Source organism: Terrapene carolina, unplaced genomic scaffold (assembly GCF_002925995.2).
Source record: "Terrapene carolina triunguis isolate 2854851 unplaced genomic scaffold, T_m_triunguis-2.0 Scaffold85, whole genome shotgun sequence".
In the NCBI taxonomy this organism is placed as follows: Eukaryota; Metazoa; Chordata; order Testudines; family Emydidae; genus Terrapene; species Terrapene triunguis.
In genome coordinates, this window is record NW_020664436.1 from 5,643,677 (window position 1) to 5,670,021 (window position 26,345).

At 41.8% G+C, this 26,345-nt stretch overlaps 1 protein-coding gene across 1 annotated transcript in view; it reads right to left on the bottom strand.

Moving 5' to 3' along the window:
* Positions 1-18,989, bottom strand: part of ZFAND3 (zinc finger AN1-type containing 3) — a 248,111-nt gene extending 229,122 nt beyond the window's left edge. The window contains exon 1 of the mRNA XM_024193786.3: positions 18,650-18,989. Coding sequence (XP_024049554.1) covers positions 18,650-18,720 — 71 coding nt within the window. The 5' untranslated portion in view covers positions 18,721-18,989. The remainder of the gene's footprint in view (positions 1-18,649) is intronic.
* Between the last annotated feature and the right edge of the window lie 7,356 nt (positions 18,990-26,345).

Sequence of the window (26,345 nt, forward strand, 5' to 3'; positions counted from 1 at the left end):
ACACATGAACATTGGTTTGTCATGGTAGAGCTGCTCATGTGTGTTGTGGCTTTTTGAAAAAAAAAAAAAAAAAAAAACAGCATATGAGAGCTTTTAAAAGTTATTGTAGAAATATTAGGATCATCTGCATATTTATGAAGTAGATACAATTTTGGGCCTAGCCACTTGACATGGCCTGTTTAAAATTTGTCCCTAAGCTTTACGCAAATACACAAGATCTGAAATTCGATGGTTCGAGGACAGAGAGATCATGAAGTGAACTAGGTCACCTGAAATGCATGGCCTTAAAATAGAGGTTTTATCCTCTGACAAGTGAGAGGACCCAGCATTCTCCCAAGAAATGAAAAGAGAAAAGGTAACCAAATTAAATTAACCATCAAAACATCTATGTGCCTTACTGAGTAACTACATAATCTTATTGTAAACTTTTTCCCCGCCTTCCCCCAGTTTTTTTTATAAAGATTCTAAATTAATCCTGTATACTATGCAAATCTGTGATGCTCTTAATCACATTTGGCCAAGAGAGATCTCAATGTACAAAGCATTAATGTAATCAGTATTCATGCGAGAGACCTCCAACATAGCCTGTAATTGCTACAGGAAGTGATTGATGCTGGTATTTCAGTAGGTAGCACTTTTCATTCTGCAGCAAAACCAATCCAACAGCCCAGCACAGCGCAAGGGGGAGATCTGACCGTACTTTCTGTAACGGGTGTCAGCCTTGGTATCCTGCCCTGATTCTATCTCTAGAGTGCATTCTGGTCTATCTAGCCCCTCTCTGTAGTTGCCACATTCCCATGATACAGGTGATTATATTTCAAGTGGCTTGTGCAGAAATCTTCATACCCGCTAAACAGCTATATAAAATGTGACTAATAATTCAGCATGTACGCTTTCTTTAAAGTTAACTTTTTTGAAGTGTTTAGAGTAGCAGTTCTCAAACTATGGGTCGAGACCCCAAAGGGAGTCACAACCCCATTTTAATGGGGTTGCCAGGGCTGGCATTAGATGTGCTAGGGCCTGGGGCTGAAGGCAAAGCCTGAGGGCTTCAATCCTGGGTGGTGGGGCTCAGGTTACAGGCCCCCCACCTGGGGCTGAAGCCCATGGGCTTTGCACCCTCCCCCCCACCCCCCAGGGCGGAGGGACTTGGGCAAGCTCAGGCTTTGGTCCCCCCTCCTGGGGTTGTGTAGTAATTGTTGTTGTCAGAAGTGGGTCATGGTGCAATGAAGTTTGAGAACCCCTGGTTTAGTGAGGCAACAGTCCTTCAGGCAAGGGACTACAGCTTTCTACTGGTTAGTACTTTGTTTTTTCTAGCTTCTGTGCTCTGGATGAAAGCACTGAGTACAAATTTCAATGTTCAAAGTTGTCACTGTATTAGTACGACTATTTTCGTGATGTAGCTCATAATATAAAATATTTTACAGTTATCAGTCTAACTTCACAATATGCACTAAAATAAGGGAATCATGGCAGCATCTTACACAAGCCATTTTGCTGTTTTCATCACAGATCTACTTTGGGAGACCACGGAGAAACTGAAGAGACAGGCCAGAACATTATCTTCTTTGCTTTTTACTTATTTTACCTCACTGAGAATGGAGGGGTTAAATCCAATTACTATGCTTATTTCATCCAATATTCACACATGGGGCAATCAAGGCAAAGTGGGACATCACGCCCATTTTCATGCAGAGTTAACAACAAGGCTCCTATCTCAGATTAATTTTTTTATGCATTTGTGAAGAAAATCCTAGTCAAAGACATTGTAACTATGCACAGAGTGATCATAAACAGTAACAAACAAAAATGAGCCCCTGTTCTATTACCTCATACAGAATGCTATTATTCGAGCTACATGGAACTTTGTTAGCACAGAGGGGAAACCATTGATTTTTAACCACCTAATCTATCTTCTGCGATATGCTAGAGTTGCAAACTAAACGATCTCTCCTGCGTCAGAGAAAAAGTTATTTCAAAATAATGGTCCGTTTTAAATGGAGGCAGCAGTTATAATGACTTAAGTTTAAACAGACAAGACCTGTAATTCACCCATAACTTTTCAAAGTTGTTTGTTTCTCCATTCTGTAGAGGACAGAGAGCGTTCACACACAACTGGGTTCCCTTGGTTGAGTATTTTGAGAATTTTTCAGCATATAGCATCCTATTAAATCAAATCTAAATAACGATGTCAATCACAGTTTTGCTATCACCAAAGCTTGAAGATTGCAATTCCCATAGGCTGAACAAATACATTCGTATCAAATCCTCTTGAACGTGTACTTTCCAACCTCTCACTTCAAAACAGCTATTCCGCCTGCTCACACTATTCCCCACAGTTGCAGCCCTCTCTTTATCCTGCCTGCCTCAAACTTCCATAACTGCAGAAGGTGGAGGAAGTGGAAAGGATATTCTTTCATTGGTGATGACTCATCTCTTTGAACTGAATGACTAGCCCATCACAAGCTTGCCTTAAAAACTTCCTTATATTTTTAGGCCATGAGTGACAGTCTCTGTGAAACATTTTGACACTTACTAGATGCTACATAAAAATATTAATAAAAAATTATGATTAGAAGGAAGATTGACTGTGGTTTCTTTTCCCTCCATTCAATCCCACATCTCAGCCTGTCTCAAATGTCCTCCTGGATGCGTCTTCATCAGCTTGAACTTTACATGAGATGGTTTAGTCTTGTTATGGGGGGGGAAGTTTACATGTTTTCAAAATTGTTTGCATTTAACACTGATTGTATTATGTACATATTGATTCTATTTTAACTATAGGTGGAGCTGCCAGCTCAGCCTATGATATCTTGCCCTAAAGACAACTTTCACCACGAGAATGTTTTTATATCCACAGTCTGATCTGTGACAAATTGTGCCACATGGCACTAATGGAAACAAGATGATGTTGTCAGATGCAGATATGAATATGTACATTTTCAGTTAAGTGTGGTGGTCTGTCCAGCTACCAAGCAAAATGATTGTACAAAATATGTAACAGACAGAAAGGAAAGGAAGGAAAGCCTTACTGATTATTTAGCTAATAAGTGCTAATACAATCTTCATCCCCCTCTCCCAAGCCTTAACCCAGGGGTGGCCAACCTGTGGCTCCAGAGCCGCATGCGGCTCTTCAGAGGTTAATATGTGGCTCCTTGCATAGGCACGGATTCTGAGGCTAGAGCTACAGATGCTAACTTTCCAATGTGCTGTGGGGTGCTCACTGGTCAACCCCCTGCTCTGCCCCAGGTCCTGCCACCACTCCACCCCTTCGCCCAAGGCCCCTGCCCCTTCCCCGGGGCCTGTCATGCCCTCACTCCTCCCCCCTCCCCACCAGAACCTCCTGTGCACTGCAAAACAGCTGACTGCGGCGGGCAGGAGGCGTGGGGAGGGAGGGGGAGGCACTGATTGGCAGGGCTGCCAGTGGGCGGAAGGCACTGGGGGGGTAGCGGATGGGGGGCTGCTGATATATTACTGTGGCTCTTTGGCAATGTACATTAGTAAATTCTGGCTCCTTCTCAGGCTCAGGTTGGCCACCCCTGCCCTAACCCTCTGGTGCTCCATTTTTGCATGGTAGGATTGAGACAGAGACAACTGCTAAATCATCAACAATACAAGTATCTATGGCACATTCATTTACTGAAGCCTTACTGATTAAAATGTCTTAAGTTTTACACTTAAAAAATTAAAAACCAAAACTGATCACAGGATGTTCTTTTAAATGACAACTATATCAGCAGAAATGCTATCAGAATGGCTTATTTCATCAAAACTAGGTCTCAACTGCAGAAACTTTACAAAAATGGCTGTTTTCTTCCTGAAAATTTATCACTGTACATGAACATTCTTATGTATTATTATAATGATCCTCAATTACACCCGATCAATCTAAACAATGACAGCTTGCATACAGGTCATTTCTTTTTTGCAATGATGATCCTTGATCAGTAATTATAAAGAAATGAAGGTTCTCCATAACTTGCAAAATCTTCTAACTATTTTCAGTTATAAAAGCTAGTTACAGCTGAACTCCAGTTATGTATCCTAAATTAAAGCCTACAACAATGGTATTTTAACCAAAGCCAGAAACTGATTAGCAAATCAGCAAACTGAGGTGACATCATTAAAAAGAAACCTCTGTACCAGTAAGGTAACCAAATCAATTTCCAATGTCAGCAGCTTCAAGAATTTAATGACGTTTCAGCTACATGAGCTGAAAATACTGAAAAATAAAGTTGAAAATTATAATAAAAATCCACTAGTGTCTGCCTGTCAGGCAGCAGTAGATTTAAAGCACCCACTGCAAATACCTAAAGCCTTCATCTGGCCTAATTCTGTCCAGTTTAGGGTTCCAATTACTGCACTATTTCAAAAGCAAATCTCAATATACATCATTGCAGAATATTATCTAAACTCACACAGAAGTAATCAGGTCCCAAGTCAAGTGACCCAAAAACCAGAAAAGGAAACAAGCTCAGTTCTTCATTTTCTCTCACCACTCCCCCGCGGGTGCCCCCCCCATGCTTTGTTTAAACGGTATATGGTTTACAGAAGTGTACATGGTCTAGATGTTCACAAGAGCACATACAAAACAAGCAGTGAGGAAGAAAAGCATCAAAATAGCAAAAGGCTTGTTAAAATTTCATTCGCACCTTGTCAGACTGCAGTCAGACCTACCACCTGACACCATTACAAATGCAGTAAAAAAAAACAATGTTAATGCAACATTAAGGTTGAGAAGTGAACTTTATACTACTTAGGAAATTCAAAGGTTAAGCTTCCCATAGCAAAATTAACTCAAACACTGCATATATTTAGGTTCGTCAATTGCTGTTTCTGCAGTGCTGCTGTTGAAACCTTAAAGGCAGACCGTCAGGATAAGTCACCTTGAGATAAAGGTTATCTAAGGGTAGTTTTTTCTCCAAGACAAAAAATGCTTTGAGTAATTTAAATATGATGTCATTAATATACCTTTTAAAAAATATTAATTGGTTTGTCATAAGAAATGAGAATAGTCAAAATAATTTTAAGAAGTGATTAAAACTATTTAAGAATCCAGACTCCACTAGCAGATAGAGCCAAATTTGAATAAAAAAAAATATCACAGGGGAGTCTTGCTCAGTAGTGGGCTGACCAGGGAGACAGACCAATACTAAACCACAGAAATCAAGTCCAGGACAGACACACAGTCATAGGGCCCAATGCTACAAACCCTTATGCAGGTGAGTAACTTTACTCAGGTGAGAAGCCCAGGTGATTTCAGGATAAGAAGGGACAAATTATTAAAAGTGAAATAATTATATTAATATTGTTTACTTTTCACTATGCTATTTATTTACTTTCACTATTCAAGTTGAGTGATGCAGAAAAGAGGCTAGTCAATTTCCCCTTCAGGTTCTCATATAGTACCACAATACTGCTCAGAGATTATTTCTATTTGCTGTGGTGTTGTAACCGTGTTGGTACCCGGATATATAAAGATATTACCTTACCTACCTTGTCTCTCCTATTACTTTTGGCATTTTAAAAGTAATGGAAACATTTCTACTGGTCTTAGATTTTACTCCCAGGTGAGATCTAATATTTATTTCTTGCATTCCATTTTCTTTAAGAAAAAGAAAATCTGCTGCTGTACCAGCAAAGTACCCAAAGCTAAAGTCAAAGTGTTGCCCAGAGAAAGAAAGAAGAGCATCTTTCCTCCTGGCCCCACGCAGTTTTTAGTAGAGCCAACAGCTACCAGGTCATTAGGGGAGGAATTACTAAATGAACCAGTTCAACTTTTTGGGCATGCACGCACCAAAATGTAAATGTTTGAAACAGATACTTATGTATGAAATGGAGGGGAGGGGGGGGAAACAGGGTCCTAAACCATGTTCTCCTTTATTTTCCAAAGGCAGAGGGGACAAGTTGGGCCTGGTGGCTTGTCACTGGATGCCTGTGGTCTTCTATTTCAAATTGTGCACATCCCCAAGGGCGCAAAACCCCAGGGCAAGGTATTCTTGAACTTGATGTATGCAATGATTGCATATTCAAAAAATAACAGTCAAGGAGTGCTGGTATTGATGGGGAGTGCAGGGAACATCTGGGCCATGACAGACCTGTTAAGTAAAGCCTGACTGGTCCATCTTTACATTGTTTGGTTGCACACTTCCAGAGAGGAATGCGCTTATTTAAAAGGGTAAAATGTCAGTAGAGACCATGCATTTTGAATGTTTAACTTGAGACATCTCAGATCTGAGTTTCAAAAGTGCTGAGTATTCACAACTCCAACTGAAGTCAATGAGAGCTGTGCATGCTAAGCACCTTTGAAATTAGGCCTTCAGTGTTAAGCTGGGCTCTAAAGAACAAGCAACCAAAATTAGTGACCATTTTTAAAAACGTGTTAGTTCTTTCAAACTCTGCAAAGGTTGTATACACTGAAGGCCATAAATATAGAATATGAATTTTTTAAAATGAAACTATTCAAGTTGCCAGAGTACAAGAGAGTGAACGCTTTAGAATGGAAAACTTTTATATATATATTTGCGTAAGTTTGTCCAAATACAGTTTTGGGTCTGAAACAAGGCATAATAATTTTCAGTCCATAATAGGAAACAGAGAGAAAATTATAAGCCACCAAAGAGAGGATTTTATGACATCAACAGGACCTCTCACTACAATAATATCCAAGTAATTCAGTTGCCTGTTTATATGCGCATGCATGCCATAAGGCGTAACATTGCACCTCCACCCCACAGTGTAAGCGGTGGTACTAATACCAGAACTGCTCAGCTATAACCCCAATGCCATTTGGCAGACTTTATTATTATTATTTTTGAACTTGTGGTTATTTCCTTTCCATACCAATGTTTTTCGGTGGCACTGTATAATTTAATTTAGAGATGTACCTGTAAATGACTGAAGTTTAAATATAAAAGATATCCTAGAACAGAAGAGGAATTTTTGTTAATGTAAAGCAGTTAGGGATGGTATCTAAAGCTTCAGCCGATTGACTTTTTTAGATGAGATGTCATCAGGCAACTGAGTTTCTAACCCATGAATCTGGAGTTATTGTTATAAGAATAGGAGATGGTATTTTAAATATTTTAATTTATTTTGAAAGAATGAAGTCACAGAGTGATTTACTGTACAATGACACACACTGCATTTTCTCTTCCTTTTACTATTTGAATCTGTCCTTGCAAGTCATTGTGGTAGGACAGGAAGTGCTCACTCTTCACTTGGCAGCTCTCTCTAGCCTTGCCTGTATTACTCACATGAGAACACAAATAGTAAAACTATACTATACTATAGCACAGAATAATGGATAATAATGGGATCCTATCTTCATCATGGGAGTGCTATAAAACCTTCTGAGACTTGCAGATATGTAATGCAGGCAGTTCTTGCTCTTCTGCTCTGCATTTACGACAGAGAGTCGTAGAAATGGAGGAATGGAGAAATGGAGGCAGAAGTTAAAGAACTTTCCCACAGTCATGTTACAAATCAGTGTCGGAGCTGAGAATATACCCAGTCCTCTGGTCTAGCCACTAACCCAAGCTCCTTCCTCCCGTCTAAGTTTCATGGGAGCTTCCAGATCCTTCAGTCAAGTGATGGATATTCTAAAACTGAAGAAGGGAAACAGGATAAGTTGGAGAAATCTGACTCGATTTTATTAGATGCCTTACTGCTCAGATTTTCAACAGCAAGTGATATTTTGGCAACAAAGAACAATGCCAGAGAGCAGCATTAGCATAAGTGGAAGCAAGAATTTCAGACTGCAGCAAATTAATGCTTGTGCCCAGACATGCCCAAATAAAATGTTTGGGTGACATGTACATTAAACTACTCTTATTCTAACTGGTCTACAGCCACCAGTCTCTTGTGATATATGTAGACGGGAACAAAAAACCCTACTGTTTCTACAGCACACACACACTTGTGGGTGTGGTACACAGGTTGAAAATTAAAAAAGAGATAGGCCTGGTGTCCAAAAGAGATACAGCTATTCAACCAATAGAAACTACCAGTACTTGCAAAAGAAACAAAAGAATTGTTTAGCAAGCATTAAATGGCACACTGCCTACATCTAACATCCATCTAAATAAACAGAGGAGCGTGCTATCAGGAAAAATTACAAGCATTAAAAAATATTCCATCTTCCTACCACAGGCAGTTATGAGACTTGGAAAGTTATCTTGCAAACTAAAAAGGAGTCAACTTGCATCAAATTAACTGAATTATTTCTAAGGCAATTTCATTTATTTTGTACATAAGTATTAAATGCAGAACCCCACTATTCAGCAAAAATACTGGAAGATTTCAAATGTGATTATAAATTGTTTTCTACACAACATTCAAAAATGACAAGTTAGCATATAGGGAGACTACTAAGCATATTTTGATCCATCATAAATGCCCTGCATTAATTATACCAAAACCAACTACTCATTCCATGTTTGAGAAAGATTTCAGGAACCCCAAGCAATGACCAGTTTTTCAGTCTTCTGAAGGAGACTGAATAGGTTTCAAAACTTTTCTAGCACAAGATTTTCCTATACAAAATTTGAACAACAAAGATTGACACAGGATCCCCAACACTGATATTGGAGCAAACTTTTTACGGCTCAAAAAGACTCTTGCTCTTTCAGTGTAGCATGGACTCAAGATCAATCCTAAAAAGGAAACCACTGGATGTAAAACTGATGAATGCTCTATTAAAGCTGTACCAAACTAAAATCAGAAAGTTATTTTCTGGTACGAACCATTGTTAAAATACTATCAATTAAAAAACAAAAGTCATTAATAAATCAACATGTGTGTTAACACACACCGAGTCCAGCTTTAGAAACTGAGTGGGATAAGGGGGGGATTTTTTTTTTTTTTTTAATTACTTAACATCCCAGATGTAAAGACTTGATGAAGTTTTCCAGGATGGGCCAAATCTGTATTAAGATTTTCTGGGTTAAAAAGAAAAACTAAACAAAAAAACGAAAAAAAACCTGTTCTCCTAAAAACCCAGTGAACTAATTTTGTCACTGCTATATTTTTTCTATTCTTGATGCACACTAAAAAGTAACACCAGCACATTTTTAAAATAAAAAGCATTACTTTGTCTAACATTAAAATCAACACCTGCTCCTGCAAGCTGTTATCAGATATATCAGGCCTAAGATTTAGCTCCTTTCTCAAGCTAAAAATGTGTTTCAATGACCTGCAACTGATTTTTGTCATTAAAAAAAAAACAAAAACAAAAACAAAAAAAACCGTAATTGATTCTCCAACAAGCTAGACTGCATGATATTGATGACATCTTGCACCAAAACAGCATCTAAATCAACAACTAGGATAACAATACAATTTCAAATACTGTGGGATTCCTCTGTAAGTGAAAAACGAAACAACTTTACATACTTTAAAAATACATATGTAACTTACTCTGTGACATCTTTCACGAACAGCATATAATTAGAGATCAAAACACTGCTGTCATGGTGACAAGGCCAATCTCTGTAATATGTGCATATTGTGAAAGCTGATCTTGTTTTAGTGATTAAGCCAAATGAGACAGGACTTTGGATTCTCTATGATAAAGAGCTATTCTGTATTTTTCTAACTGCTCTCACTCTAGTACTGCTTATTTCTTTTTTTAAATAAAAAGATACTTTGAACTTTTATAGCAATTTTCATTCAGGAATCTCGAAGTGCTTTACAAACATTAGTGGCATGACAGATAAACATACCCATTTTAAAAGGACCAAACCAAGGCACAGATGTTAAGCAGCTCATCCAAGGTCACAGATTATGTCTGTTTAAAAGCTGGGAATGGAATTCAGGAGTTCTATCAGTTTCTTACTAAAGTCATCAAACAATGCTCCCTGCCCTTTTTATCAGTTTGCCTGGTTGCTTTTTAAAACTGCTTTAAAAAAACCAGTATGCACGCATGAACATGTGTACAATTTATTCTCTACAGAAGAGTTTGCACAGAAAAAGTGTTTTTTATCCTTTTTTATTAATTTATTTATTTAGAGCCATTCAAATTGGGCAAAATACATTTTTTGTAAAAACAAGCTTTTATAAAACCCAAGTCCAACAGAAATGTTTTCAAAATTATTTAAATGCCAATAAAAACAGTCTTTTTAAAACAAATAAATATTTCCCTGAAGTGTTTACAATCCAAACACTACAGCACTGAGAACTTGAAACCTAACTGCCTGCATTGATCTTCAGTGTTCAAGTTAAGAGAATGCAAGAAGTGAGCAGGATAAATAGCGAAAAGTGAACAGGATGCTTATGATTATTTTTTAATAACCTAAGGCAGTGGGGTTCCCAAACTGTGGACTGTCAGAACACCAGGAGCCCACAGAATACTTGCTGGAACTAAAAAATAATTAAATACTTTTCTAACATACTCTTCCATGTTCACAGGTGCTGTAGTTGCCACAGGGATGTTATTCAATTGCCAGTGAGAAAAGCGATGGTGGTACACACAATTGTGAATGGAAGAGGCAGCATCTAAGTCAAGCTCTCCATTATGATAGCGTTCCCTGCTACGAACATTTGAAAACTCTTCATTTAAGGCAATTTGTAACACAGCTAAAGGACTGTTTACAATATATGGGACCAATCCTACATTTCTTGTGTACCTATGATTCCCAATGACTTCACTGAATGCAGAATCTGGCCATATGATTTTTTTAATATGATGGTATCTCTTTAAAATCTGAAGTAGTAGTTGGCTGTTTTCGCATGAGTCTACAGACACTACCCAAGTTCTACTGGATACCACTGTCAGCTCTGGCACCTAAGATAAACCTCTACCTGAAATCATAAGGTGCTAGTCATCCACACAGAGGCTTCATTTTCAGAATCATTTTGCATTTGTCACTGGCAATGTCTCCACCTATATTTGCCCACATATTCTCTCAGGCCCCTGCGGGTCATTTTGTTTTATAAATAATAGATTAGGAAATACTCAGACCTGGACCTTTTAGAATGTTTCGCATCTGGAGAAGTCAACTGTCACCCCACAATCGCACGTCCCATTTACAATTTCTTCTAAAAATCATAAGAGGGCTCTTTATCAGTAACCCCTGCCCATACTGCACTGACAGGAAAAAGAATATCCTCTTAGTCATTTGAGTAATACAAGTGGGAGGGGTGCCATTTTCTTTTTAAAAAAAGGGGGAGTGGGGGCGACAAGTCAGACTAGTTCACTTGTCCACAGATTATCTGAACACATGGCTTCTTCCTGAGGTCCAAAAGAGGATCTCATCACATGATCACAATCAACATTATATACTTCTATTCACTGCATGCCATTCTCCTAAGACATCTGCAGGATACGTACGCCAATGTACTTACTTTACAGTTAACTAATCCATCTTCAAAAAAATGCTAAATTTGAGAGGACAGGAGACAATCACGCTGCAGCTTCAGGCTCAGAATATAAACAGAAAAAAGGACTGTTTTCTTATGAAAACATAGTACATCCATCTCTGATATATGCACTTAAGTGTTGCCAAAATAGACTTTACTTTATCTACAAATAAATGCATCTAATTTCAAAGCCATTCTTAAATCTGAGAGAAATTTCGATGCCATGTCAGTCAAAATATTCAAATCAAAACCAAGCTCCTCAATGAAAATATGTAACCGACTCATTTCATGACACTAGCGGAAGTTGTGTGTTCTATGGCTAACTCCTTCCTTTGTCAAAAGGATGGCATGACTCTGAAGGAAGAATTAGCTTTTAAGTCTCTACTTTTCATTACTTGAAGGATGTAGTATTAGAATCCATGATTTTAGGATCCTTTGAGCTCCATGTTCAGAACAGTTTATATAAACTTTTGCGAGAGTTTGGTGTTAGCATGAAGATAAACTTAAATATCCCTTTCAATTATGAAAGTTATGCTTACTTAAAACTGAGATGTACATTGACAACCCTTTGTCTCATGGACTATATCCATTATAAGATGTTAGAATAATTTAAAATGAACTGAAAAATACCTCCAATTAAGTCAATTGAATCAATATTTAAAGCATGACATATCTACAGCACAAAACCAGTGTCAGGTTCTTGAGTGATACATATTATACAGTTGTACAGTCTATTTTATTAAACAGTATAAAAAAACATTTTGTACTTCTGACTATGGAGCAAATGTTAGCATTATTCAAGTCACAATACTTTCAGCTTACCACAGTTTGAAAAAAAATACCAGACACATACCGTTCAGAAGTTAATAAGAAAGACTGTAGGTGGTCTAGGACAAATGACTTCAGTGCTCCCAAACTGCTCCAAGCTTCACCAACTAGTAGAGTGAAAATGACTTGCTCCTTGTCAGTTTACATTCAGAAGATTATCTTTGCAACAATTTTTTCTATATGAAAGCTTGTATTATGGAGAAATTCATGGTTTAGGTGACTGGATTTTTCACCCCCTTGCTTAACTGGAGAGATGAACAGATCTCTAGTTCACCAAGCATACCAATGGGTTTTCTTAAACCAGATATCTTCATATGCCATCTGGTTTTTGTTCATTTTTTAGAACAGCAAATTCAACATTTTTGCTTTGTCTACTCTCATTTTTGTTTCTCCAATTCTGATCTTACTAGTTCAAATGAACAAGTTATTTCCTATATCCATAAAGAAGAGGTTTCTGTAGAGAACGCTGGTTTACTACTTCAACAAAATATGGCTCTATGTGATAGGCCAGCAATTTCCACTTCAATGGTTCAACTTCAGCAACAAACGTACTTGTGAAATAGTTTAGCTTCAGTCCTGAAGTTGATACCTTGTGGCAAGAATTCCACAGGTTGTGTGCTGTATTCAAAAGTATCTACTTTTATCAATTTTAAATTTACTATCTTTTGATTTAAGTGGATGTCCCTTGCATCTGACTTATTTGCTCTATATTATTCATTATTTTATATAACTCTAGTTCAAAGGGAGAACATGATAAAAGAATCCCAAACTGTTTCATTTTCCCCTCATATTGAAAAAATCCCATGTCTCTGATCATTTTCAATATCTTCTATGATGAAACCTGATGCAAAGAATTTTAGTTTCTCTAAAGTGTCTTTATCATCCTTACTTACTCTCTTTACTTCCTGGTAGTCCAGTGGATCAACCTATTCTCTTACAGGCTTCCTCCAATTCAATATAATACCTAATTACAAACCCATGAAGCTGGTGCAAGACAGAAAGTGGTGGAAAGACTTAATTCAGCCCCATCGTTGCTGCTGAGCCAATGGACGGAAATCAAAGAACAAAAGTGAATATCTGGCTCACAACAACTGTTGTAAGGCCTTATTTATAAAGTGCTTTGAAACATTCATGTGGAGAAACTAAGAGATCAGCATTAATGAGTTCATATCTAGTAAACCAGAAATATTACATTCAAGTATTTGTCACACTAACATACACACAAACACAAAACCAGATCATAACCACTAACTCAAACCATGTTAATTACCCAGTTTACGCCTTGTAAATAGATAGATGCCCCATAAACCTTTGTAATAAAATAAGCTGTCTCCTTTCTTTAAAAATTATATTTTGGCTCTCCTATCAGAGAATGAGTTTTCACTTAAGTAAAAAAACAAAAACCAGTGATTAAAGGCAGTGATTTTAAGCTTTTATGTTTTACTATGGATTTAAATCAATTCATCCCATTTAGTGTGAGGAAACAACAGTTTTGGTTAGAGCTAGACCTAAAGTAGGCTTCCTTGCCACAGCTGTGTCAATACACCTCAATTCTGACCCACAGCATCACCATCCACCCGCAGCTACTCCAATGCACCTCAACTTCGACCTACAGTATTCACTGCCATTCTAGTCCAGTCTTTATTGTAGACTCCAGTCAACGCAAATTGTAACAAGCTGTATGGTAGTTCTGACGTGAACTAGAACAAATCAACAATTCATTCTCTAATGGCTTGCTTCAGAACTTGAGGCCCCAGATAGGAAAGACACCACTAATCCATTGCACCATCTTCGTCCCAGTGGAAAAGCATTTTCACAGAAAGGTGTATATTTCTACTATGGTCTGTCTATTCAAGCCTGGTTTATGCGGCAAGGATGTGGTGTTCTGGTACCAGTTAAAACAAAATGAAGCTTACAAAGGCACCTTTAGTTAGGTAAGGATGGGGACAGGTGTGGACTCCTGAAATTAGGAGGTGGTTTTTAAAAAGATCACCCAGGGTCCTTGGAGAGAGAAGAGAAAAAAAAGCTTCAATCTCAAAGTTAAACACTGGCTAGAGAGAGCTTTGTTAAAAATCAAAGGATTTTCTTTTTTTAAATAAAAGAAAACAACTTATTTGATTAGAAAAAAGGAATGCTTCAGTGATCCATAGTCAGAAATTAATCATGTAACTGAAATTTATATTCTGCTGATCAACTGCTTCATACTATATTAGACAATCATCAAAAGGGCCAGGTGAATGTGGCAGCAGCATGGTAATGTACTAACAACGAGAAGATTCAGAAGTAAGCTCTGGATTCTCCCAGGACACTAGAAAGCTTGGAGTTGAATGTGTTGTCATGTATAGAATGCAGGCAGTGTCAGTGAGAGGCAGGATAAGTGGTAACATCCTACAGAACCCCTGCTGGCCTGTTCTCAAAGCAGTATTGCCATCAGCTTTGGCGGAGTACAGTACCTTATAAGTTACCAGAAATAAGATGGGATGAAACTAATCATACTGTGTTTTCAATCAACTTCCTGCTAGCAGCCACCATTTCAAGAATGGAATTCATTTGTTTTATGCTTATTAACATATTTCCTTCTTTTCTGGTTCTAAGGCATTGCATACAATACCTTCAATGTTGGTATGTTCTTTAGAGGAAATAAAAAGATTCACTAGAACACAAATAAAGTTGTCAAGTTATTTCTTTGACCTCTCCCTTACCCACAATCAACTCCTAGAAGTCCAACTGGTATTTCAGCTTATAATATTAACCCATGCATGTGACTACTTAATCACAAAGGTCCCAGTCCTGCAATGAGCTCTGCACAAATGGATTCCTGTGCTTGTGTAGAGAAAGCCCTTCCAAAGTCAATGGGGATCTGCCCACATGATATCCAGAACAGGATTGGGTCCTAAATTTGAGCAGGACAGCTCTAGGTACCAAGAAAAATGGCTTGACTGGAGTACATATGGCATAAGATATATGTTTCTGAAATCTGCAGCTCTAAAAGAAAATAACCAATGCAACGTGTAGTCTGCGATTCCAAAAAGCAATTGAAAGAACGTAAGAAGTCCAGTACAACTGAAACCCCAAATGTATGTTGCAATGCTCACACTGCCTGAACTCAACAAAGCGTATGACATGCTATAATAATGGGAGGAAAGAATAGTGAAGGTATTTTGAAGATATTGGAAGTATAAATTCTTTTGTAAATGAAGTTCTAAGAGATTATTATAGACTAGGTTTGCAGATTTAGGCTGTCTGTTTGGATACCTGAAATGATTCATTAAAATGTAATGTTCAACCCAATGCTCCATTTGACCTAAAGGATTTAAAGGGATTGTTCCTTTTTTTTTTTTTTTTTTTTTAAATGATGCATAAAGAATAACTGAAAGGTATTTTTTGTTTTTCCCCCTTAGAAAAAAGGAATGTCAAGTCTGGTCTTGCTAGAAGGCCTCTGGGAGCTTTCAGGGATTGTTACTGTGAGCTTTAACAAAGATTAACATTTATAAATGAAGTTAATCATTGACCTTAAATAGATGTTTAAAGAAAGTTTTACATATAGTCTGACAAAAAATCCCTTCCCCCTTGGTTGTTCAGTTCGCAGTCTTTTGTATCATCACCATTTTACTAGTTTTCTAGTAAACATCCAGTACACCACCACAGAGTCTTCCAGCCTAGACAGGACCTAAATTTCTAATATAAAAACAAGCAAAAGTTTTTTAAATTCTTCAGACTTTTATGCATCAGAAAGCAACAACAAAATATGGAATCCTCCCTCCCTCCCCGCTTGTACATCACTTTTTAAAATGTGTGTTTCCTGAACTCCTGACATCAAAGTTCACCTAAAGACAGATTTTAGTGCTAGGACCAACTGTAAGTATTTTTACATGAAAGGCCTACTTTATTTGTAATGCTCCTTTTCACATTTTTCTTACCACGCCAAATGTTTGTGGATTACTGTAGAGAACATTCACTTTAGGCAAAAGCTAGTACTAAACATTACACAGAACTTCTATGTTTCACCACATGAAAATAATTACAACCTTTTCATATTTAGCCAAGACCAACTTCCTGGAGTGCAGACTAGCCCATTGGCTTAGTGTACATTGTTCTACCACAAGTGTGATTCAGGATCAAGGGCTGCCTTGAGAGAAGTCTTGATAATTAGACTAGTGGGGAACAGGGAACATTGAACAGCCAGAGATTTCTGAGAGAAAAGAGTGAGATGTGCAGTACTTACTGCCTGTCCACTAGTACAAGGATCAAGATTCCTCCCAAGGCTGGTGCATTTCCACTAGGAGGGCTTGCCAGCATAGCTACAGTAGTACAGCTCTACCAGCAAACCATTTCTAGTGTAAACAAGGACAAAGAAAATGAGGACACGTGTGTCTTCAGAGATCAGAACTACACATGTACACAAGCCAGCCACTCTACAGGACGCTTAACAATGTCGGCCTCTGATAACTCAATGAGGAAAAGTCTGAGCCTCTGATAAAACAAACAATCTTTTTCTTTTCTTTTCCCTCTGATAAAGTATATTTGTGTTCTGGAAAGGTGTCAGATTGACAGAACGTGAAACTGAAACCCTGTTTAGCAACACTACAGGTACAGAAGGTGAACTTTTTCATACCGTTCCACAGCCATGTACTTCAGCCCTACCTTGGAGGAATCACTGCTGGAATAACATTCCTTCAAAAGGGGGCAAATTAGTCCCAATTGTGACTGGTGTTTTATATAGGCAGCATCTTTAAAGGGCCATTTTCTTCATAGCCTCATTTCATCATTTGGGGCACCAGATTTTACAATACACTGATGTCACAAACATAGGACACTGAACTCAATACAAAGTTCAGCATGAAAAGAGCTGTGAGCTGAAGTTGTCATAACTCCTTCAGTGCCTTTGTACATCATCACTGATCACAGAAGCCGGCGCATCATAATGGAAATAGTAGCAACTCTTTTTTAGTCATGTCATAGAAAGCATGAGGCATAAATACAGGGGCCTAGTAAATCAAAAATAAAGTAACAATTTACTGTATATTTACAATATGCCTTGAAAGTTCACTCCCAACGGAACCATCGTATTTGTCAAAGTTCAGACTTGTATCATAACTCACAAATGGGATTTAATTTAGAATTCTGCCATTCCAATAAAATCAAAGGTAGCCTATTGAATAGTGACAGCTCTAAATCACTCTTAATATGCATCCTTCCACTCCTCCAGAGTACCTTAAATCGTATTATATAAATCCCAAGAAGGTACAGTCATAGGTATAAATCTCAGGTGGACTCCCACAACTCTACCCAGTTGCATATCCTTTGAACACTCCATAAATAAGAACTTTAGGGATCTACATCTTCACCACACATATTAAAGACACTTTTTGTCCATGTCTCAGCCAGCACATTCCATATGCCACAATATATCTGCTAAAAACCAATAATGGAAACATCATTACCAGGCATGGCCCTGGAGAGTGAAAGAAGAATCAAATGGGCAGTTATGTTTTTTTCCTCCAGCACAGAGGAATGACTTTTCCCTCTAAAAAACAGGATTAGCCAGCAGATGACATGGACCATCTCTAGCATGAGGCCTGCTGGGAAGGTTTTATAAAGTGGCAACAGGACACCTTCTTTATTGCTATTCATATATACATGGCTGTATATGGCTCTTTACAGACCTAAAACATGACAGACTGAAAAAGGACCTAAGTTACATGCTAGCCATATCTATGAAAGGCTGAAATTCTTGAAAGAATTCAAGAAAGTTGCCTGTCTACCGCTTTGCTGATGCCACTATTATTCCACCTGGGGGCTCAGAAAAGAAGGTGTGTTAGTTTCAATTAAATTGAACATCTGGAGGGATGGGCAGAGAGGGGCATTGAAGGTGCTCCCTTCAGGAAATTCTCTACAATTTCTAAAGGCCATGGGGGAGGCCACACAAAGGTCTCAAAGCTGTGGGGGGAGTGGGGAGGCAGTAACACATGGGGATGACTGAATAATAATAATGTGATAACTAATACAAGCCACAAACACACACAGATGGGGACCCCACTACACAGAGCTATTCAATATCTTGAAACGAGAATACAGACGGGATATTTTGGGATGATTTAGCTGCTGTCGCCACCCCTACTAAGCCACTTGTACTTGTAAGTCAGGAGCCTGCCACCCCCTCTGTGATGCAGCAAATACAGTCACATGCCTGGGGGAGGGGCCCCTCTGACAGGGAAGCCCCCCCGCCGCACAGCAGGGGCCACACGCCACTGCCCTGAAACAATCCAGACTGGGATGGGGGAAGGGGGGTGGCTCAGCCTTCGTGACAGGCCCGAGGGAGACCAGTAATCCCGGCCCCAACCTGCCTCGCCGTCCCTGGCCTTAGCCGCCAGGCCCGGCTCTGCTCCTGCCCAGCCCCACGGTGTAGCCCAGCCCCCGGCCCGGCCGCCTCCTCCGGGCCTCACCCCTCCCGGCCCGCACTCACCCCCAGAATCCGCAGGGGCACCGGGGCGGCAGGCTGGGCGCCTTGCTGCGCTCGCTGCCGGCGTCTCCCATGGCAGGGCCGAGTCTCCGGCGGGGCCGCGTCGCCGGGGCGGGGGGTCGCTGGGAGCGGAGGGTCCGGGGCTGGGAGCCGGGATTCCAGGCCGGTCAGCTGGAGCCGGGCGCTACCACTGCGGCGGTAGCGGAGGGGACGGAAGGGGAGCAGCAGCCGCGCCCGGCGAGGCCTGGGGAGACTCTGGGCTCCGGGCGGCGCCCCTCCCTCTCCGCGGCGGCTGTGACGAACCTACTGTTGCCGCGAGCCGCACGCACCCCCTGACCCAACAATAGCCCCTGCTCCTCTCCCCGTGGTGCGCGGAATGGTATCGCCCGGCCGCTGGCTCAGGTGGGAGTGGCGCGTACCATCCTCCTCCGGTGGGGGAGGTTGGAATAGAGCAGGGGCGAGGGCCAGGAGACGGTAACTGCTAAGGGAGCCGATAGCCGGGAGTAACGAGTCGCATCCGGCCTCAGAAGGTTCAGGGGCAGCGGGAGCAACAGAAGTATCTAGAGAGGCCTCCCTCCCACCACATGTACAAGGTGGTACGGCCCGGGAAGATGGACCTCGGCCTGAGAGACGGGGTGAGGGTTGGCGGGTGGCGCATGCGCGAGGAGAGGGAACCCGGAAGTGGGAGCGGAGCCGCCTTGTCCCGGGAGGTTCCCCCCATCTGAAATCCAGCCCGGGCATCCCCCGCTCAACCCCCGCCGCCGCCCGCGGGCTCGTGACTGAGAGGCGGGTCTGCGGGCCCGGACTCCTGGGTTCTGCGTCCGGAGCCCCGCCCCGCCCCGCCCAGTGTGTGACCTTGGGCTGGTGCCCAGTGCCCGAGCGGTACCGGGGCTGGTTCGCTCCCGGGGGTGCCCGACTCTGTCTCTCATCGATCCCCTGAACTATTTCCCGCAAGACCCAGGGTCTTTGTCTGCCTCGGGTCGCTCGTGCTCCAGCCCAGACACCCCCCCCCCCACAACACGCCCCACTGCTTAGCAAGGCTTTAATGACCCCGTAGGTGTGTCTGGGGACTCGTTGTTCCGCACGGTTCGGTTTGGACCTACAGGGTCCCTTCCTTTCTCCGTCCCCCTGTGAGTTTCGTTGCTCTCTGACAGGGGCATTGGACCATCTGTCAGCCTCAAAACTTTCCCCACTCCATACCCCAAATTCTGCCAAATATAGGCGATGTAAGAACAAACCTGTACAAATCTAACACCGCAACAGATATTTCTGAGAAATAACTTAATTTTCAATTCCAGTGGAACAGAATTTTTTGTTAACAAATAAATATTAATGTATTTGCTACTGAAAGTGCAGCACTGTACAAATGATTTGTGGTGTCTATAGTTATGATTTTGTTTTCTGCATATTGCATCCTTAAGATTAAAGATTACCTGCTTGTCTATTGGGAGCAGGGCTGAGGAGATTCAAGATAGTGTATCTTACAAAGTGAGAGAGAGAGACTTTGCTTTCACTTTCCTGGGCACTTTATAATTTTTCTTTATTTTCCTTGATGTAAAATAAAAATAATCTAGACTGAAAATGCATATTTTTCCTATATGTATGGCAGACACAACACACTGCACATAAAAAACCCCACCTTAAACTGACATTGAAGAAGTAAAACTGACTAGTCTTTCTTGTCTGAGCTGAACAAATTGGAAAAAGTAAAGCAACATAAACAGAAGAGTAAAATACATTTTTAAAATAAGCAGTTACAAGTTTAGAGCACTCTAGCTCTACAAAAAAAATGGGAGGTTCTAGCATTTAAGTGTTTGAACTGGAGGTCAGGAGACCTGGATTGTATTTCTCACATAGACTTGGTGTGTGATCCCAAATAAGTGACCACCTTGGGCTCTGTGTGCCTCAGTTTCCCCATCTGTGAAATGGAAATAATGATACTGACCCCCCCCCCACTATTGTAAAGGATAAAAAGTGCTATGTAAGTGAAAAGTATTAGTATTATGATTAACAATATAAGGTAATTTTAATATAGTTTATTATGGAGGTGCTGGTTGCAATTCCATAGTTAAGGTTTTTCTGGTTTGCATTTAAAGCAGGGATGGATTCAACCTTTTTATGTTGTATGATAAATACAGCATATCCTCTCCAGACTTACAGCACTTGTTTTCTGAGTACATGTAAATCTGGTAATTAGTTCATAAATTACAGGGTAAAACTGGATCCTTTAAGAATTTTATCATCCTATGTCTTTTCTTTGTCTTGAATTATCTTAACAATGGAGTGACACAAATACCTCATACTTTTTGTCTAATTAACATTAATTGAAATCTTATATATAAGCTACATTTTGAGAAATTAAATTGCAATTATGCTACATTATTAAAGATTGGTGAATCTAATCATTATGATTATATAGGCTACAGACAGGCTCAGGTCAACAGTTTGGGTAACTCTTTATGTAGGGCCATTCTGACATCAGAGGTAACTCAACCAGTCACCATCTTTCCTCTACAGCTAATTTGAATGCAACAATTTTATTGGTTGCAGTGACTGGTATGCAGGAAATAGAACACATGTCAAGAGTTCTTGCTCACAATTTAACTGATCCAAATGTCACTTCTCTTTAAAGATCCTGTGGCTGTATACTAGCCTGGTCATCAGTGCTTGAAAGGTTCTTCATGACATTGCAGCTTGAGCACCCCTGCACACTGAGGCAACATTGCCAGGAGAGCTGTGGCAGAAACGTAGTTATGAGCTCCTAAACAACATTGGGGCTCAGAGTGGGCTCTCCATCTATAAAGCACCAGTCTAACTCACACAGCACTCTAAACCAATACGACAATTGCAAATTAAGAGCCAGATTCACCAATATGCTTTGCCTGTTTGCATTACTTTAGTGATGCACCATAACTGGCTGGTGCACTCTGGCTTTGGTGCCCATACTGGGGAATCTGTCCTTTAAAGTTATTTTTAAAATTACATGAAGTTCATAGTACAGATCTTTGTATCATTGGAAATATCACCTGGTAGAATTCTCTTTGGGTTTCTTGCTGTATCACTGAATGGCCTATGTAAATGTGCTATCCACCATCCTGGACACGACCTGTAGCAGGTACACACCAGATTGGGGACAATGTAGAGTACTGAACTTTATGAATGTGCTTTGACCATACAATAGTTATGCTAAAGAGTAACTGCATCCTAAGGGAAATGACTTATTTCCCCTTCCCTCTGCAAGGGGCTGGCATTGGGAGAATGGAAAATTCGCAAAGAAGACAAAGTGACAGACATGACAAAAAACGGATTTAAAAACGGGGAGGACTGAGAAAGACAAGCCAGAAGTTTGGGCAAGAGGAAGAAAGGGGTTGGACTAGCCAAGCTAAGGGTATGTCTACACTACGGGATTACTCCAAATTTACAGAATTTGATTTTTGGTAACCGATTTTATAAAATCGAGTGTATGCGGCCACACTAAGCACATTAATTCGGCGGTGTGCGTCCATGTACCGAGGCTAGCGTCGACTTCCGGAGCATTGCACTGTGCGTAGCTATCCCATAGCTATCCCATAGTTCCCGCAGTCTCCCCCACCCATTGGAATTCTGGGTTGAGATCCCAATGCCTGATTGGGCAAAAAACATTGTCACTGGTGGTTATGGGTACAGCCTCACCTCTCCCTCCATGAAAGCAACGGCAGACAACCATTTCGCACCTTTTTTCCTGGTTGAACACTGCAGACGCCATACCACGGCAAGCATGGAACCCGCTCAGCTCAAGACAGCAGTCATGAACATTGTAAACACCTCGCGCATTATCGTGCAGTTTATGCTGAACCAGGACCAGAAAAACCAGGTGAGGAGGAGGCGGTGACGGCAGCGCGGCGACGAGAGTGATGAGGACATGGACATGGACACAGAATTCTCTCAAACCACGGGCCCCGGCACTTTGGAGATCATGTTGTTAATGGGGCAGGTTCTAGCCGTGGAACACCGATTCTAGGCCCGGGAAACAAGCACAGACTGGTGGGACCGCATAGTGTTGCAGGTCTGGGATGATTCCCAGTGGCTGTGAAACTTTCGCATGCGTAAGGGCACTTTCATGGAACTTTGTGACTTGCTTTCCCCTGTCCTGAAGTGCCAGAATACCAAGATGAGAGCAGCCCTCACAGTTGAGAAGCGAGTAGCGATAGCCCTGTGGAAGCTTGCAATGCCAGACAGCTACCGGTCAGTCGGGAATCAATTTGGAGTGGGCAAATCTACTGTGGGGGCTGCTGTGATGCAAGTAGCCAAAGCAATCACTGAGCTGCTGCTACCAAAGGTAGTGACTCTGGGAAATGTGCAGGTCATAGTGGATGGCTTTGCTGCAATAGGATTCCCTAACTGTGGTGGGGCGATAGATGGAACCCATATCCCTATCTTGGCAGCGGAGCACCAGGGCAGCCAGTACATAAACCGCAAGGAGTACTTTTCAATGGTGCTGCAAGCACTGGTGGATCACAAGGGACATTTCACCAACATCAACGTGGGCTGGCCGGGAAGGGTTCATGACGCTCGCGTCTTCAGGAACACTAATCTGTTTAAACGGCTGCAGCAAGGGATTTACTTCCCAGACCAGAAAATAACCGTTGGGGATGTTGAAATGCCTATAGTTATCCTTGGGGACCCAGCCTACCCCTTAATGCCATGGCTCATGAAGCCATACACGGGCAGCCTGGACAGGAGTCAGGAGCTGTTCAACTACAGGCTGAGCAAGTGCAGAATGGTGGTAGAATGCATTTGGGCGTTTAAAGGGTTGCTGGCGCACGTTATTCACTGGCTCAGACCTCAGCCAAACCAATATTCCCATTGTTATTGCTGCTTGCTGTGTGCTCCACGATCTCTGTGAAAGTAAGGGGGAGACCTTTATGGCGGGGTGGGAGGCTGAGGCAAATCATCTGGCCGCTGATTACGCACAGCCAGACACCAGGGCGATTAGAAGAGCACACCAGGAAGCGCTGCGCATCAGAGAAGCTTTGAAAACCAGTTTCATGACTGGCCAGGCTACGGTGTGAAAGTTCTGTTTGTTTCTCCTTGATGAAAACCCACCCACTTTATTGACTCATTCTCTGTAAGCAACCCACCCTCCCCCTTCGATCACAGCTTGCTTTCAAAGGAAATAAAGTGACTATCGTTTAAAAATCATGTATTCTTTATTAATTGATTATAAAAAGAGAGAGAGAACTGACAAGGTAGCCCGGGTGGGGTTTGGGAGGAGGATAGGAGGGAAGGAAAAGGCCACTAAAAAAGTTTAAAATAATGATAGCCTTTTGCTTGGGCTGTCCACTGGGGTGGAATGGGAGGGTGTACGGAGCGTTCCCCCCACCCCTCCCCCGCGTTCTTACACGTCTGGGTGAGGAGGCTATGGAACATGGTGAGGGGGGAGGGTGGTTATACAGGGGCTGTAGCGGCACTCTGTGATCCTGCTGCGGTTCCTGAAGCTCCACCAGACGCCGGAGCATGTCCGTTTGCTCACGCAGCAGCCCCAGCGTTGCATCCTGCCTCCTCTGATCTTCCTGCCGCCATCTCTCATCTCGAGCGTCTCTCCTCTCCTCACGTTCACTGGCATCTTTCCTGTACTTTGATACCATGTCCTTCCACTCATTCAGATGAGCTCTTTCATTGCGGGTCGATTCCATAATTTCAGAGAACATTTCGTCTCGCGTCCTTTTTTTTCGCCGCCTTATCTGAGATAGCCTTCGGGATGGAGGAGGAAGGCTTGAAAAATTTGCAGCTGCGGGAGGGAGGGAAAAAAGGGAGAGAAGTATTTAAAAAGATACATTTTACAGAACAATGCTTATACTCTTTCACGATGAACAACGCTATTCACATTACATAGCACGTGATTTCAGTACAAGGTCGCATTTTGCATCTTAATATTGAGTGCCTACGGCTTTGGAGTTAGAGATTACAGACGCAGGTCTGGGCAACAGAATTCGGCTTGCATGCGGCCCTGGTAAGCCATTGTCTTTCAGCTTCTGCAGCCTTCCTAAAAGCAGCGCCCTCTTTTCCCACATACCAAGCAAAGCCCGTTGAGTGCTGTGGTTTTCCGGTTAACGTGCAGCAGCAGAAACCAAACTAACCCTCCCATCCCATCCAATTCTCTGGGATGATCACTTTATCCCTCCCCCCACCGCATGGCTGGTATCAGGGAAGATCCCTGCTAGCCAAACGCGAAAAGCTCAGCACCAATTCACCCTCCCCTCCCCCCCGCTTGGCTAACTGCAGAGAAGGATTTCTTTTCAGCCACAGGCAAACAGCCCAGTAGGAACGGCCACCTGTGTCCCCTTAATTAAATTCCCATATTTCAACCAGGTTACCATGAACGATATCACTCTCCTGAGGATAACACAGTGAGATAAAGAATGGATGTTGCTTGAATGCCAGCAAACACTGGGACCATATGCTGCCAGGCTTTGTCATGCAATGATACCAGATTACTTGCTACTAGCATGGCATGGTCAAGTGTCCTACCATGGAGGACGGAATAAGGCTGCACTGCCCAGAAACCTTCTGGAAAGGCTTTTGGAGTACCTCCAGGAGAGCTTCATGGAGATGTCCCTGGAGGATTTCCGCTCCATCCCCAGACACGTTGACAGACTTTTCCAGTAGCTGTACTGGCCGCGAATGCATCCCAAGTCTTCATGGCAAATTATTAATAAAAAAACACTTGCTTTAAAACCATGGTTTATATTTACAAAGGTACACTCACCGGAGGTCCTGTCCATGGCCTCATTGTCTGGGGGTTGGGAGGGTACTTCAGTCAGGCTGAGAAAAAGATCCTGGCTGTTGGGAGAACGGAGTGCTGTGTGCTCTCCGCAAGCTTGTCGTCATCCTCATCCTCATCATCTTCCCCGTCCGCAGAATCCTCAGGCATGGCTGAGATTACCCCCTGCTCGGAATCCACGGTCAGAGGTGGGGTAGTGGTGGCGGCCCCCCCTAGAATTGCATGCAGCTCAGTGTAGAAGCGGCATGTCTGCGGCTCTGACCCGGGGGGCCGTTTGCCGCCTTTTTTTTTTTTGATAGGCTTGTCTGAGCTCCTTAACTTTCACGCGGCACTGATATGAATCCCTATTGTGGCCTCTCTCCATCATGCCCTTGGAGATTTTTTCAAAAGTTTTGGCATTTCGTCTTTTGGAACGTAATTCTGCTAGCACGTAATCCTCTCCCCATATAGCGATCAGATCCAGTACCTCCCGTACGGTCCATGCTGGTGCTCTTTTTCGATTCTCGGACTGCATGGTTACCTGTGCTGATGAGCTCTGCGTGGTCACCTGTGCTCTCCACGCTGGGCAAACAGGAAATGAAATTCAAAAGTTCGCGGGGCTTTTCCTGTCTACCTGGCCAGTGCATCCGAGTTCAGATTGCTGTCCAGAGCGGTCACAATGGTGCACTGTGGGATAGCTCCCGGAGGCCAATACCATCGAATTGCGGCCACACTAACCCTAATTCGAAATGGCAATGTCGATTTCGGCGCTACTCCCCTCATTGGGGAGGAGTACAGAAATCGATTTTAAGAGCCCTTTATTTCGAAGTAAATGGTTTCGTTGTGTGGATGGGTGCAGAGTTAATTCAATTTAACGCTGAATTCGACCTAAACTCATAGTGTAGACCAGGCCAAAGAAAAAGCAAGCTGACCGAGGGAGATGAGACTTTATTTTTC